This window comes from Nycticebus coucang, chromosome 11 (genome assembly GCF_027406575.1).
Source record: "Nycticebus coucang isolate mNycCou1 chromosome 11, mNycCou1.pri, whole genome shotgun sequence".
NCBI lineage: Eukaryota > Metazoa > Chordata > Mammalia > Primates > Lorisidae > Nycticebus > Nycticebus coucang.
The window spans coordinates 88914788-88930080 of NC_069790.1; the positions used below are offsets into that span (position 1 = coordinate 88914788).

At 40.7% G+C, this 15293-nt stretch overlaps 1 protein-coding gene across 7 annotated transcripts in view; it reads left to right on the forward strand.

Moving 5' to 3' along the window:
• ST7 (suppression of tumorigenicity 7) overlaps window positions 1–15293 on the forward strand; it is a 313492-nt gene that overhangs the window by 248672 nt on the left and 49527 nt on the right. For all 7 annotated transcript variants that reach the window (XM_053608647.1, XM_053608652.1, XM_053608648.1 and 4 more), the window contains one exon: window positions 3453–3567. In XM_053608647.1, coding sequence (XP_053464622.1) covers window positions 3453–3567 — 115 coding nt within the window. The remainder of the gene's footprint in view (window positions 1–3452; window positions 3568–15293) is intronic.

A 15293-nucleotide genomic window follows, 5' to 3' on the forward strand; every position in this document is an offset into this window, starting at 1 on the left:
TTGTATCTTGCTGTTTAGTATAACATTGGATGCCAGCATTTCTCAGGCTATGCTTTTAAAACTTTTTTTGAGAACTTAACTTTTAATGACTACATATAATAGCCCAAAAATGGCTATATCTTATTACATTTAAACATCTCATAATGGATTAGATTTTAAGTTGCTTGCATTTTTTACTGTCAAAAATAATGTTGTGATACACAGCCTTATAAATCTGTATTCACTTCCGACCATTTCCTTGAGATGGGTCTAGACATGCCTGTGGCTGCCTTTTAAGCAGGTACATGTATGTGTGTTTAAAGAGCTTTTTCGATAGCACCGTGAAGGGTGGGTTGGAAAGAGGTGACCTGGGGCAAGCAGACCAATAAGGTTGTTATTTGAGCTATTTAGACAAAGCAGGAGGGTATAAGCCAAGGTACTGGCTGCAAGGTCAGAGAAAGGAGGAGCTTAATCCTTAAGGTGTTTTCATAACAGAGGTTTCAGTAGTTTTTTTTTACATACTACATGTTAATTCAGAGGTTGCAGTGGCCTCTGAAGTGGCTGCAGTGGGCAGGGAGAAGCAGGTGACAGGGGGGTTAATGGTGCTCTCCTCTGAGATAAGAAATGCCGGGCAGGAAGAACAGGTTTGAAGGGTTGGCCTGGGAAGGGGGCAATTATCAGCTCAGTATTAGGCATGTTGCCTTTAAGGCCATAAAGGTAAAACTATCAGGAAGATAGTTTATAAATTGAACTGATAGTTTGGGAGAGAAGTCCAAGCAGGATGTTCAGATGTGGGAGCCATCCCCTTAACAGTGGTGGCTGAGAACCCGGTCACAGAAGCAGTGCTGGGGATCAGGGGGTTCATGGTAAGAGGTTGTGGAATTTGACCTAGGAGATGACAAGGGGACACTAGAGAAGGAGCTCTGGGATAGTACGAGGAAAACCCGAAGGGAGTGGTGTGAGGAAGCCAAGATAGGCAGGAGCTTCAAGGAAAAACTCATCAAACTGTCAAATGATGCAGAGGGCAAGCAAGGAAAGGGCTGGAGGGCGTGCACAGGCGCAGTCTAAGCGGCTTGTAAACTTGGGACGCGCAGATCCCAAAGAATTGCGGTGTGGCAGGCCAGATGGGAAGGAAGCAGCCAGGAGCTGACGGAGCCAGGGAGCGGTGTTCATGGGCTTTTTGCTAAGATAGCTCCTTTGAGAAGCTGGACAGTTCAATGGAGGCAGCAGAAGATTCACTTTTTCTTCTTCTTTATGTTAAATAAGGAAAGCTAGATTTCCTGATCATCACATGACTTCAGTTCCCTCTCCAACATTTGTTTCCAGCATGTTTAAAGTCCTTTCGTTGTGATGATTTTTGTGGACGCAGTGTACTCTGTCCAGGCTTCCAGTGAAAGCCCCACTGCCCAGGCTGCTGGCACTCTACTTCACATTCCGTTTGAACCAGCGGAGACTTCCATGTTTGTCCATGTGGTCATCCTGGGGTTTAATAAGACTGTTTTAAGCTTCAGCAACTAACATTTGGAATTGCAGTTTTAAAATGAGAAAATATGACTCGTGTCCTTGAAGTTTGATTGTTACCTGAAGAATTAGTCGAAAACGATAAATGTTTAAATGTTGCAGTTTAGAGAATGTCTTTATTGTGTTGCCAAATGTTGAATGACAGAAAGCTTTAATTCTAACAAGCTTTAATTAGAAAGAGAAAAGAAATCAAAGGGTGGTGTCAACCAGACATCAAAATGAACCATAACAAGAAATACTTTTATTGGTTACAGGACATCGAGAATGTGCAGTACAGTCTTACTCACTCCCTTCACCAACCATGAAGAGTCTGCAGGCCTCTCTGGGAGTTCAGACCAGCAGTCTTACTGAACACATAATCATTTTGATAGGTGTTTTTCATTGGAAACATGATTCTCTTGGGGCTGCAGACATTTATTTTTTAAAATATGCTAAATGATTCTTGGCTTTAAAAAAGAAAACAATATGATAAATGTTCCTAATGAAGGAAGAAGTAGATAGTTAATGCGGGGTATCCACTGGTTTCTTGCTTAGCAATGAATTATCCTGTTTTTGAGTAATATTTCTTTCAGTGTTTGCTTTAGCAATATTGGGATAAAAAACAGTTGTCACTTTTCTTTAATGTTATTATGTTATGTAGAAAACAATTATCCAGACAGGAGGTTAAATAGAGGGGAAAATAGATGATTTTACTTTATAAAGAGCCTGGTTATCGTTCTAGTAAGATGAGATTTTGCCTTTCTCAAAGATAAAGATATTGCTTTGAAATTGTTGGTCCTTTCTTCTTTGTATTCCAGTGCAGTTGAATATTGTAATTTTAACCCCTTTTGTGCTTCTCTTCCCCTCCAGTCTAGAACCTTTGAATCCCTGTAATCACTTTTTCACTACTATAGCCAACTCCCTTTCTCCTTAACTTTTATGGAATCCAAATGCCAGGAAGGCTATGTTAACCAGTGTGATGAAAATATGTCAAATGGTCTATAAAACCAGTGTATGGTGCCCCATGATCGCATTAATGTACACGGCTGTGATTTAATAATAAAAAAAATTCAACGGGGGGGGGGGAAACTTTTATGGAATCTGATTCAGTCTGCCCAGGCTGATCTGATCGTTTGATGTCTTGCTAACACCTGGGCTGCTGACCACTGCTAGGTAAAACCTGACAACCACAGCTCTTGTAGCCTCTGTAAATTCATGGCCTCCAATTTGGTAGACTCTCAAGATGGCCTTAGCAATCCTTTTTTCCCTAGGCAGTTCTCCTCTTTGTGGCTATTCTACACTTCACCCGTTCTTTAAACTTCTTCCCTGCAACCTATTCCCTCAGTCTCAGAAGATGGCCTTGACTCTTGTTTTATGGAGACTACCAGGCAGGAACTGGAAGAATTCCTTCTTTACCACCCTATCACTACCTACAAGTTTTCTCTTAACCCCTGCCACCTTCTAGCTGCTTTCCTACATTCTGTCTTTAATTTTGTTGCCACTCTGCTCAAGACTAGTACCCACTTGCTTGCCCTGCTGCTCTCTGGCTTCCGTGGAAACCACTCTTGACAAGGTTGCTAAGTGACCTAACAGTGAAGCCAGGGAGACATTTTCCAACCTTCTCCTTCTTTGGTCTCTTTGTGGTTTATTGAGCATCTTCACCTTTTAGAAAAATCTCTCTCTTTTGGATTTTATCCCACCTTCTTAAAAAGAAGCATTTAATGATTTAAAAGAAAATTGATGTGAACGCTTACAGCCTAATAGTAGCTAAGCTTTTAAGAATTATACTTTTGTATTAATACATTATAATTTAATTATGCTTTAACAATTTATTTCTTAAAATGCTTGACCGTGATCATCATTTTATTATGTATGTGCATATCAAACATTGTGTTGGATTCGTTAAGCATATGCAATAAAACGTAAGAAATATATATAATGTATTAATTATTCCTTGGTTTTTTCTTTCTCAGTTAATGAAGGAGTTCCCCCTTCTGAGCATGTTCAATATCCATGAGAACCTTTTGGAAGCCCTTCTGGAACTGCAAGCATATGCTGACGTTCAAGCAGTCCTAGCAAAGTACGATGGTAAGTCTGGGTATTTTTATTTACTTAAATATTCCTCTCTTACTGATGTGTTCCCATGATTAGGTTGAAAGGATTGTTGCAAATAGCACAGTGCTTTATTAACTATCCTTTTATAGTCTTTTCACCTGCAGTTTTATAATGGTGTTTGGTAGAATCTTAAAATTTTCTAGTTAGCAAGGGCCAAAAATAGCACATGGCAAATCCCCTGTCCCTCTCTTTCCTTCCCTTCGGGTTACTCTTGTGCCCTCCCTGTCAGGCAGTGATGTAGACTCTGCTTTATTACCTCCAAGTCAGGAACCTTGCAGCATCTACCCTGTTGGGGCAGCCCTGGCTGTTAGAACTCTGACTCCACATCAGTAGCACTTTGACCCCTGCCTGTTGGTCCTGCTGACCTTTCAGAGCAATAATAGAACATGTGACAGCTCAGTAAATACCTGAAGGCAAAATCACGCCCTCTTCATCCTAGGTCTTCTCATGAGCACAATATCCCCGATTCTTTACATGGCAGGCTTTGAGGTCGCTTCACCATTCTGGTCACTTACCCATGAACTTACTCCATTTTGCTTGTTTCTAATAAATGAGAAAAAAAAACTGGCATATCCTAGAGATTTTTAAAATCTTCTGCTCATAATGCCCTATTCATGAATTCACCATTTGATTAATTGTACAAAAATTATCTGCATTAATTACCTGCCTTAATGTAGCTATTAGAACCTTTGCAAGATTTTATACTTTTATGCCTTATTTCAATAACTATTTTCCTAAAGTATTTTTACTTGTAAAATGGATATTAGGCAGTGACCATTTATAAAACACAATCACTTTTTTCTTTATAAATTATTTTTTCTTTCTTTTTTTTTTTTTTTTGTAGAGACAGAGTTTCACTTTATCGCCCTCAGTAGAGTGCAAGTGGCGTCACACAGCTCACAGCAACCTTCAACTCCTGGGCTTAGGCAATTCTCCTGCCTCAGCCTCCCGAGTAGCTGGGACTACAGGCGCCTGCCACAACGCCCGGCTAATTTTTTGTTGCAGTTTGGCCGGGGCCGGGTTTGAACCTGCCACCCTCGGTATATGGGGCTGGCGCCCTGCTCACTGAGCCACAGGCGCCACCCTATAAATTATTTTTTCTTTAGTAAGCATCATCAGTGTGTTAAAGGAATTATTCAGATCACAAATTTCCAGGAATTTATCAAACATTGCAAACTATACTATTTGGGTCTTATTTTTTGACACACAATTTTCCATAAAGAATCTCTGAAGTGGGTTAGGGTTGTTATCCCTTACAGATTAGGAAACTGAGGCATTATGAAATTGTTTTGTTTTCCCCAAATTCTTGCTCAAATTGAGAGAAACTACAAGCTGCCAGTGACAGCAGCACCTGGCCTGGGCAGACATGAACACCATGTGTAATAAGATACATGCTACCTAGTATGGAACTGATTTTAGAACGAGAGAAAAGTATTTGCGGAGTAAACAAAATAAAGACTATTTGGCTTTCACATCAGCTCACTTTTATTATCTGTTTATATGCTGAAATCTCACTGTTCAGCTGAATAGTGGTCTAAGTTTGAGGATCGAGGGAGTCCAACTGCAGCCCATGCCTGGCTATGCATGCTTATCTAAGAGTTGTCTCGGGCCACGCATTAAATACACAAATACTAACGAAAGCTGGTGAGCACAAAAAGATCTGTTTACAATTTTCATGATCTCCAACACCACAGATAAGCATTGCCAGCCAGTCACAGGCTGTGGTTGGACACCCCTTGAAGCTGTGAGGCTGCCTTGTAGGCAAAATGCTCATACATTGATGTTCTTTTAGTATCGAAGGAACCCAGTCCTTTGGAACTATGGGTTCAGGTGGTCGCGCACTTTTCCAAATGCCACTCTGTGGCCACCAGTGCCACAACAAGGTTCCAGTGTTCTCATCCCCAGTGCTGATCTGTACTCTGAATACATCAGTGCGTAAGAAATAGAAGTTTAATCCGTAGAGCCTTTGGGATCACAAGTCTCACAAGACTTCTTTCATGAAGATCTCAGTTCATTACAGAAATCACCAGCCTCTCGTGTTGTAAGACTGATTGTAAAATAAAGTAAGACTGATTGTAAAATAAAGAAATGAACTCATTTGGAGCTTTCTGTCACCCTGTTTATCCCATCGCACTGCCTCTGTTCCACAACAACTGAAAGCTGATTTATTAGATTCTGATAACATATGTTCACATTATTTGTTACAACAGCCTGTCCCACCCTCCACTAAAACTTGGCTCACACTTTGAAAAATTCCTTTGTCACAAATGGACAAATTCACCATACCAAGGCCCTTGTGTTAGCTTTGTTTATGTTGTGTACCTGACAACAGAGATGATGTCCTTGTTCATTATTCATGGAAAAAGAGCCTCATTAGTGGCAGGACACAGGCTGTTGCCGAGATGCCTCGTTAGGGGTTTTGAGTTCAGCAGTTGTCAAAAGAGTGCAGATGACCTAACCCCAACTGAATTCTGGAGGGAGTTTTTGCACTGACTTGGCTCAGGCCTGTATCATTTACAGTAGAAATATAATGAAGTGGCTGCTGAAGTTACTGTTCTTGAGGGGTGAGCTGCAACCACTCAGGATTGTTGAAAAACATGCCTCTTGTTTCTCACCCCATACCATGAAATGAGTTCTTTCAAGTTCATCCCTGCTGCTTTGCCTGGAGACCTCTACTGAGCCACTGGCTCCTTATCTGGGCTTGGGCAAGGAAGTGGGCGCTTTAGAGGACTTGGAGTTCAGACAGCTATTAGAGGCACCCCGTTCTTTACCCTTATTCAGATGTCATCATTCTAATCCACGAGTTGCTGGAGACAGCACTTTGAATCGCAGCCTCTCCATTGCCCTCTGCAGAGCCACACCCCAGCAGCAGAGCTATATGTTATCTTTGCTAATTGGAATGCTCTGTTTGGGTAGCTGTCTCTGGGATGGTTTATGGGTACCCCAATCCTTCCTTTGTTACATTTGCTATGTGGAGGAATTTTTTTTAGTAGTATGTTGAAGCGACACACTGGGATTAGTACTACTTTTCTGACGCTTGCAAAAAGGATTTAGAAAAATGGCAAGGCACTGGAGGAAAAAAGAACATTTGGGAGAGGAAAGGAGGAAGGCCAAATGTATTTCATCTTGGCTCATTTTTCTTCACAATTTAAAAAAATGTCTTTGAGTTTGAAAATAAGTGACATTCACAAACTCCTTTTAAGCAAAGCACTTTGGAAATCCTGGGTCCTGCAAGGATTACCAGTTAATAAGTCACATCTTGTCATCTGCAGTGTAATTTTTGATTTTGCTACTGAGATAACGTCTCATGTTTTATTATTCCAGCCATTAGTCTGAAATGCTGTCTTGCCATCCTCAGGAATTTTTTTTTATTTTATTTTCAATTTGTTAATCAATATATGAGTGGGCAATTTGTCCAGGTGGTTGGTCCTGGTTCTATTAAGTTTCTTCATAAATAAAGAAATTATTTATTTATAAATAAAGAACTGACTTAAATAGCAGCAACAGCTAACATGGCTTGAGTTCCTGTCATGTGTCAGTGTCAGACAAGCGTGTTTAGTACCTACTGTTGTCACCCCCACTTTACAGCTGTGGTGACTGGCACAGAAAGAAGTAGCTTGCTCCCAGGAAGAACCCCCAACATCAGAGTTTAGCTAACTAGCTGTTATGTCAGGGTAGAAAAGTGACCAACTGAGAGCAATTTTGTTAAATATGATGTGACTTCTTTAAGGAAAGGAAAGCCAAGATGAAAAAACAAGGTGGGCTGACTCCAGGGCCAGGCCTATTTTTTTTTTTTTTTTTAAGACAGATTCACACTTTGTCACCCTGGATAGGGTGTCGTGACTCATAGTTCACAGCAACCTCAAACTTTTGGGGGTCAAGAAATCCTCTTGCCTCAGCCTCCCAGGTAGCTAAGATTACAGGTGCCCCCAGTAATGCCTGGGTAGTTTTTCTATTTTTAGTAGAGACAGGGTCTTACTCTTGCTCAGGCTGGTCTGGAACTCCTGAGTTCAAGTAGTCCACCCACCTCAGCCTCCCAGAGGATTACATGCTAGGATTACAGGCACGGGCCACCTCATCCAACCTCAGAGCCATGGTTTTAAACATCACACCTAGCCTTTTTCTGCTATTGGCAGTATCTAAATTGTTTTTATAAATGCCATTGTTCTTGTTGTTATTATTAGCCAGAATTTATTGAGAACCTATTATATGCCAAGTATGTTATACACATCAGCTATAACCTCACAATTACTTTGTAAGAATGTAGTCATTTCATTTTAGCAGATTCAGAAACTGAGGCTTTATGAGTTAAAGTAACTTGCAAGACCACATTCCTAAAAAACAAAAGAGCTGGGATTCACATCCAGGTCCAGCTGGCTCCAAAGCCCATGTGTTTCCCATAAATGTAAGCCTTGCTAAAGTGATGTGCTATGCCGCTCCCAGAGGCAAAGGCACGAATTAGGTGGGCTGAGCTGTAGTGCAGAATTTCAGTGATGTCAAATTGTCTTTTAAGATTCCTTTCTAATCATTCTTTAAGAACTGAGTATACCTATTTTTTTCATATATTTCTGAACTGTCTTCAAAATATGGCTTTCTATCTTCAGTCAGCTTGTACCTGATTATTTTAATCACAAAGGGGATTTGATGTAACATGTTCATTTAATTTGAGATTTATTATCTTTTTTTTGTTCAGTCAGACACTTGCTATAAAGACAGCAGTGTTTTCAAGATCAAGTCATGAGACCCTTCTTTTAGAAGCCGCTGCTTCTAAAGACATTTGTAGGCCTCCTAGGTTGTAGGGTGGTAATGTGGGAAAGAATTCAAGTGTTTTTTTATTTATTATCATTTGTGCATTTCAGTTTTTGAAGACTTTCCTAGAGCAAGTGAATGTGAATCTTAGTGCATTAAGGCACCTTTGGGAGCAGCTAGTTGTGTCTGCGTCTGGTCAGTGATCCCTGGGGGAACCAAAAGGCAGCCAGGGGTCATGGTGAAGAGGTGGGTCCGGTCCCAGCTCTGCCTCTTACTAGCTGAGTGAACTCAAGCAACTTCTTCAAGCTTCAAAGCTTTGATCTCCTTCTTTGGAAGTAAAATCAAGGCTTAGAAAGGCTAAGTAACTTGCCCAAGGTCACATAGCTGTTATTTTGTTATAAGGATTAATCCATGTTTAGACAGTGTTTATAACAGTTGGGACACTCAGTAAGAGTTCGAATGCTGTAAGGGTTCTATTAATTGTTATAAAGAACCAAGATTGCCACTCCTAAACCTCACCACTGTTCCCCATCAATCTTGGTCAAACAGAAAAAGAGCTGAGTCTTGAGCCCTGCAAAGAGGCAGCATTAGAGCTTGTTATCGAGTTTAATTGTGCACCTACTAGGACATATATATCAGGAGATATTTGCTAGACCTGAAATGTACCGTTTTATCTAAACTTTTGGAAAGCTGTAAAGGGGTTGTCATTTCTAATCAAAGGATAGATTGTTTCTTTGGCTTTATAACAACTTCAGCCTCTGAACAATTTGTACAAACACAAATACAGACCCAAGCCCTTGTGGATATTTATTCCCTTCACATCATTTAGTAATTGCTCTAAGTTGGAGGCAAAAACTTCCCTGTTGTTCCCTTCTTCTTCTCCAAAAGACCAGGGACTTTTTTGTAGTCACTAATGTTATATAAATGCAACAAATATATCAAGACCATTTTTACTGATGCCATCAGACCCATGCTAAATTAGCGTTATTATCTGCCATCTGGCAACGTACGGAGGGTATACGCTTTGGAGCAAGACATTGAAGTAAGTATTTTCATCTCAGTAGATTGAAAACACAAGTTCTAAACACTGTCATTAGGGAATCGTTCTGTGTTGAGACGATTCAGAGAATAAGCCTTTTGCTGATATTGTTTTGCAGAGTCAGCATGTAGTTATAAATAAGAATTTCATAAACCTTGTGCATTGCCCAGGACTTACAACTAGCAAAAGTTACACAACTGTCATCACAGTTCCTTTGAAACGGTCACTGGATACCCTGTCCTTTAGTCAGGCTGTTTTCCATTTATGTTTGAGGAGTAAGCGGTAAGGGGGGATTCAAGATGTCTGGAGGACCAGAGAGGAAAATCTGTATTTGTCAGCACTTGGTATCAGGCTGTCCAGACATCCAAAATAGAGCTTGAACTCAGGAGTTCCAGACCAGCCTAAGCAGGAGCAAGATCCTGTTGCTACTAAAAAAAAGAAAGAAAAAAACCTCAGAGCTTTTCAGTCAAGTAGATGTATAGATGTGAATTTTGATGACACAAGCACAAGCAGCTTCTGAAAACATCTGCCACTAAAAAATTAGGCTGCATTTGTGAAAGAGGGTTTGAAACGCTGACAGTCTCTAGTGACAGACCAGCTCCCTTCCCTGGCCTAGCCCAGCTCCCTTCCCTGGCCTGACTGTTAGGGAAAAGTTCCAAGATACTAGCCGAGTACCTAAAGGGAACCATTGTGTAAAAGATGGGCAATGAACCACATGGCTGCTTCAAAGAAGAAAATAGTGATCAGCACTGATCCCGGGGCTGCAGCTCAGGCCTGTAACAGTCCTGAGGAATGACAGCCCTGCATAGTTTTGCACTGGATGCCCTGCTGATTAGGACGCCAAGAGGCAGATCTGCCAAGAGGACTAGACCTTGGAGGTTACTTTAGAACAAACAAAAGACTGTCAGGGAATGGGCTCTGTGTGCAGGGGCCAGGGGGTGCACTAATAGATGCCATTTCAGTGAGGACTGTACACAGGAGAAACTTCTGTCTCTGATGATAGAGGACTTTTTACGAATGCGTACATCTGTAATTCACATAGTTGGCAGATACACAAACCCTCAAACTTTATGTCGTCTTTAGTAATCCTTATTACCCAGTTATCATAATTTACCAAGGTAACATCCCTCCCCAGCTGGCCATTACTGTCATGGAAACTGCTGCGTTTGGCTCCAGGGCACCAGCCTCAGAGGGGCCCTGTGATACAGAACTTCTGGGGTGATCCAGCCCAAAAACTGCAAATAACATCTGGTGTTTGGCTTTGCAGCATGATATGAACTTTTCTGGGTGTAGTTGAATGTGTGTTGCCTGCCCCTCCCCCTTCCCCAAATTACTAAGATCATGTAGAATTTCCCGATTGAATCATTGAAGTCCCAGGTGGCACATCTTTCTGAGAGTCTTGTATATCAATCCTTTTATTTCTTCAGTGAAATGTTCTCCTTTGGTTGAAAGGGGGCCTTTTGGGTAGGCTTTTTAAAGGTGGGGCAAAAATACCTCACACGGTCTGGAACGAACAACAGCAACAAAAATCTAAGGATGGAATTCTGTATTTCTGGTGTTCTCTTTGTACCATATGGAGAACAGGAGTGAAGTGAGGAATTTTTTTGAGGACAGCATTGCATAGTGGGACAGTAATAATATGTCACAATCCACAAACAGGTTATGAAGGAGAAATGGAATGCTTGTTTGTTTGTCTTTTTTGTGTGTGTGATTGGTTCAGGGCTCCAAAATCATCTGTGAAGACCATGTGTATTAGATTTATAGAAGCTTCAAGTGTATTTGGTGGAGATGATTATCAATTTGTGGCCTGACCAAGACAAGGGATACTTAGGATCTTAAAGGATTACAGAATGTACTTAGTTTAATTTTTTCAAATTATTTCCACAGAGATCTCTAACATCCTTATTTTGTTGAAGATACTAACTTTTAGGTGCTTCTGGATAGAGAAATAAATATGATCTTTTCTATGTCACCAAGAAGGTTTCAGTCTAGTGGAGAAAGACATTAAAACACGCACACACGCACACACACACACACACCAGTAAGTCTAAGTGAGATGAGTCAGCGTTTGGTGAATCTGTTTGAAACATTCTGTGGAGGGTCCAGAGAAAAAAAGCCTTTGAGAGTGAGCCCTGTGTCCTCTCGACTCAAGCGCCTGTGTACTCGGGCAATCACTGGAACGTCTGCGGTCAGGGAGTGAATCAGGAGAGGAGATGCCGTGGTGACAGAGTGTTCTCATGTTTATCGCTGGCTGCTACCTTTGAAAATATTTTAGAATCATAGACATGAGAACTGACCCTTAAATGACCTACCCTTTCCTAAGAACAGCAATGATCCTTTTAAACTACATCTCAATTTATTGTTATTGGTAGGTGGACAGAAGGAAATTAGGTCAAAAAGAGTATCATTAAAAATCGTTCTATCCTATCTAAAAATTTACCCCATGCATTTCCCGAGACCCATCTATTTGACAGTTTTACTCATAATTACAGGAATTTCTTCCAAGATTATTACATCTAAATTTTTGCTATTATGAGCCATTTATGACTTTTTAAAATTCTAGTCATTCTGCCTAAGATGACCTTTTCTTTCAGCAGCATAATTCCAATAAAGGGTCCTGAAGGAGCCAGAAGAGGTGTGGTTTGCCTTCCTCGTGTCTGGTCAAATTTTCTTCTACTTTTCATCAACCTTGTTTCAGCTTTTTTTTTTTTTTCTTCCTGCCCCACATTCTCATTCTGCTGCTGTTTGAAACAGACATTCAGATTCAAGCTTCAATACAAGTTCATGTGCTCTGCTGGAATGCCGTAAGCACAGATAAATGTAGCACACATGTTAAGAAATAACAAGTTTCTGACTTCCTCTTACGTCCATCAACATTGTGCACTTTCAGCTTCCAGGAGCTACATGCAATCTAAATGTTTGGAAATTGAAGGAATCTAATATCTTATTATCAAGAGACTAGAGATGTTAGTACATTAGTTTAGGATTTTACTCAGCAAACACTGACCACCAACTATATTTCAGACAGTGCTTTGTGCTGTAGACACAAAGAAATGAAGAAGCAGAGCTTTTCTTCCTAAAGCCAACCACATACTTAGGACAGGGGATAAGAGAACAGATAATGGCTGTAAAGTGTGAAGACTGTAATAGACTCTAACCTAAGGTGGGAGGGATACCAGACCCAGCAAGGGAGAGTGAAGGAGTTTGTGGCAAACAGAACACACCGAAAGGCGCAAGGGCACATTGAACAGGGCATGTGCGGAGGTCTCCCTGTATCCCACAAAGCAGAGAGACAGAGGAGGGATGCAGCTAAGGGTGGCAGGTGTGTGGGGTGAGATAGGGAGGGGTCAGAACTCCTAGGGCTTTGCATTCAGCTTGCATCCTAGACATAGTCCAGCATAAGAAGAGCTTTAATCTGGCCCAAAGTGAAGAGAGTGGCACAGTGGGTTCACATCGTGCCATTTTTTGACTTGAGATGATTGAGAGCACTCAGATGTGACAGAGAGTGGGATGCTCCCAAAAGTGATGATTAGGTGGGTTTTCTTAGAGATGGGGTCTTGCAAAGTTGTCCAGGCTGGTCTCAAACTCCTGGCCTCAGACAATCCTCCTTTCTCAGTCTCCCAAATTACTGGGATTATAGGTATGAGCTACTATGCTCAGCTCATGATGAGGTGATTTCAGACACTGCAGTGAAGTACAGTTCTAGTGGAGACATTTGTAAGGCTTTACAAATACTAGTATAAGAGAGTTTGTAGGGCTGGGTGTAATGTCTCACACCTGTAATCCTAGCACTTTGGGAGATTGAGGTGGGAGGATTGCTTGAGGTCAGGAGTTTGAAACCACTCTGAGCAAAGTAGAAGACTCCATTTCTACAAAAAATAGAAAACTTGGCTGGGGGTGATAGTACATGCCCATGATCCCAGCTACTTGGGAAGCTGAAGCAGAAGGATCGCTTGAGCCCAGGAGTTTGAAGTTGCTTGCAGTGAGCTGTGATCATGCCACTGCCTTCATGCCCAGAAAACAAAGCAAGACCCTGTTTCTAAATAAACAAGGAAGTAGAATTTGCTTTTTCTTCCTTAAGCACCAAATGGAAATCCCAGTACAGAAATCTTTTGTCTGCTAGATGAGCAAAAATTCCTATTTGAAACTATAACCACTTAATTTCATTTGCTGCCTGCTGATCTCTTACCTGCAGGAAGTTGAGGCCTATGTAGACCCAGGATAACCCTCAAATAGTCTTGCAGGGAAGTATAACTAAAACACGAAGAAGAGCCTGCCAGAACTAATGTAACCCCTCAACACCAACCTAATTGTGCTGGAGTCATAACAGTGACATGAGGGGAAAGATGTGGAATTGGGGGGCCGGGTGGAGTGTCCACCTGTACTTTAAAGGTTATGGTTTGGAGACAGTGGAGTACGTGATGTGAATGCCTGTATAGATCTCATTGGCTAAAATCAAAGCATCTGATAAATCCTGACCCCACTGACTCTTCAGTTACTATAAAAGTAAACAAAGCATTGTAGTAACACCCTGGATTTAATTCTTCCTAAAAAGTGAAGAACCTTAAGAGAAGGCAACCATGTTATCCTGCAGCAATAGAAAGAGAAAGAAACATTAGGCACAGACGTGTTCCTTGAATCTAAAAACAAAAACAACAGCAACAAAAAGCCAAAACCGTGCTTTTTAATTTTTTTTTTTAATTGAGAGGAAAGATAAATACGAAACCACAAATGGAGATTCAATGAATATAACTTACTTGGTGCTGACACCATTTGTCCAGGAGATATTGAGATTTTTTTTAAGTGCAAAATGGTTCAAGAAAGATGGGAGATTTTAAAAGATGAAATTATGCTTACCGGCAATAGAAAAAGTACAAAGGAAATATAAAAATTAAAGTATAAAACTATTAGAATGACAAACAGCTAAGTAAGCACACATGTGAGGTATAAACCTGTAAGCAGGTTTTCAGGGTGGGTAAGTTCAGAGGAAGCTAAAAGCCTCACACATTAAAGGACTTAATGTGTGAAGCTAATTTTCCAAGCTAAGCAGTGAAGAGAGTATAACAGGCGTCCTCAGACTTTTTAAACAGGGGCCAATTCACTGTCCCTCAGACCATTGGAGGGCTGGACTATAGTTTAAAAAGAAAAAAAAAACTGTGAACAAATTCCTATGCACATTGCACATATCTTATTTTGAAGTTAAAAAACAAAACAGGAACAAATACAATCACACCACCTCATGTGGCCTGCGAGCTGCAGTTTGAAGACCCCTGCTATAAGAGAACAATGACTGGGGAAATCAAAGTGAGTGCTTCACTGGCAGAAGAGACGGTGATAAGGACCGGTTATTGCCAAGTTCAGTCCTACCATGAACTAGTTGGATGGCTCTTAAGTATTTCATTTAGCTCTCTGGGCCTGTATTTCTTCATCTATAAAAGAGATATTTGGGGGGTAGATGAGCAAGGCAGTCTTGTGCTGTGCCCAGTTCTCTGCCTCTGTCTCATGGTAGTACTGTTTGGAGCAGAGAACATTAAGGGAAGGAGAGGATAGGAATGAGCACCTGTGTTCATTCCTATCCTCTCCTTCCCTTAAAGGCTTTGCGTTCTTTTTAGAATTTCAGCAAACAAGTTAATTTCGGCAAAATTCTAGAAGAAATTGTTATGTGGTTTATGATCACTTAAGAAAGGGGTGACTGAAGACCCAATGTGGATTTACTAAGGAAGTTTTGCCAAAAAATCTACAGATAGTGGATCTAAAAATACTTGTAGTTTATTTAATAGTATTTAACTATTATTATCATTTTGTCCCACTCTATTCTCTTTAGGAATTCTTATCAAAAAACCACTTACACCTTCTGTAATAAAAAAGAATCTGACTATTTTTCAGTAATAATAATAACTGTTTATTATTC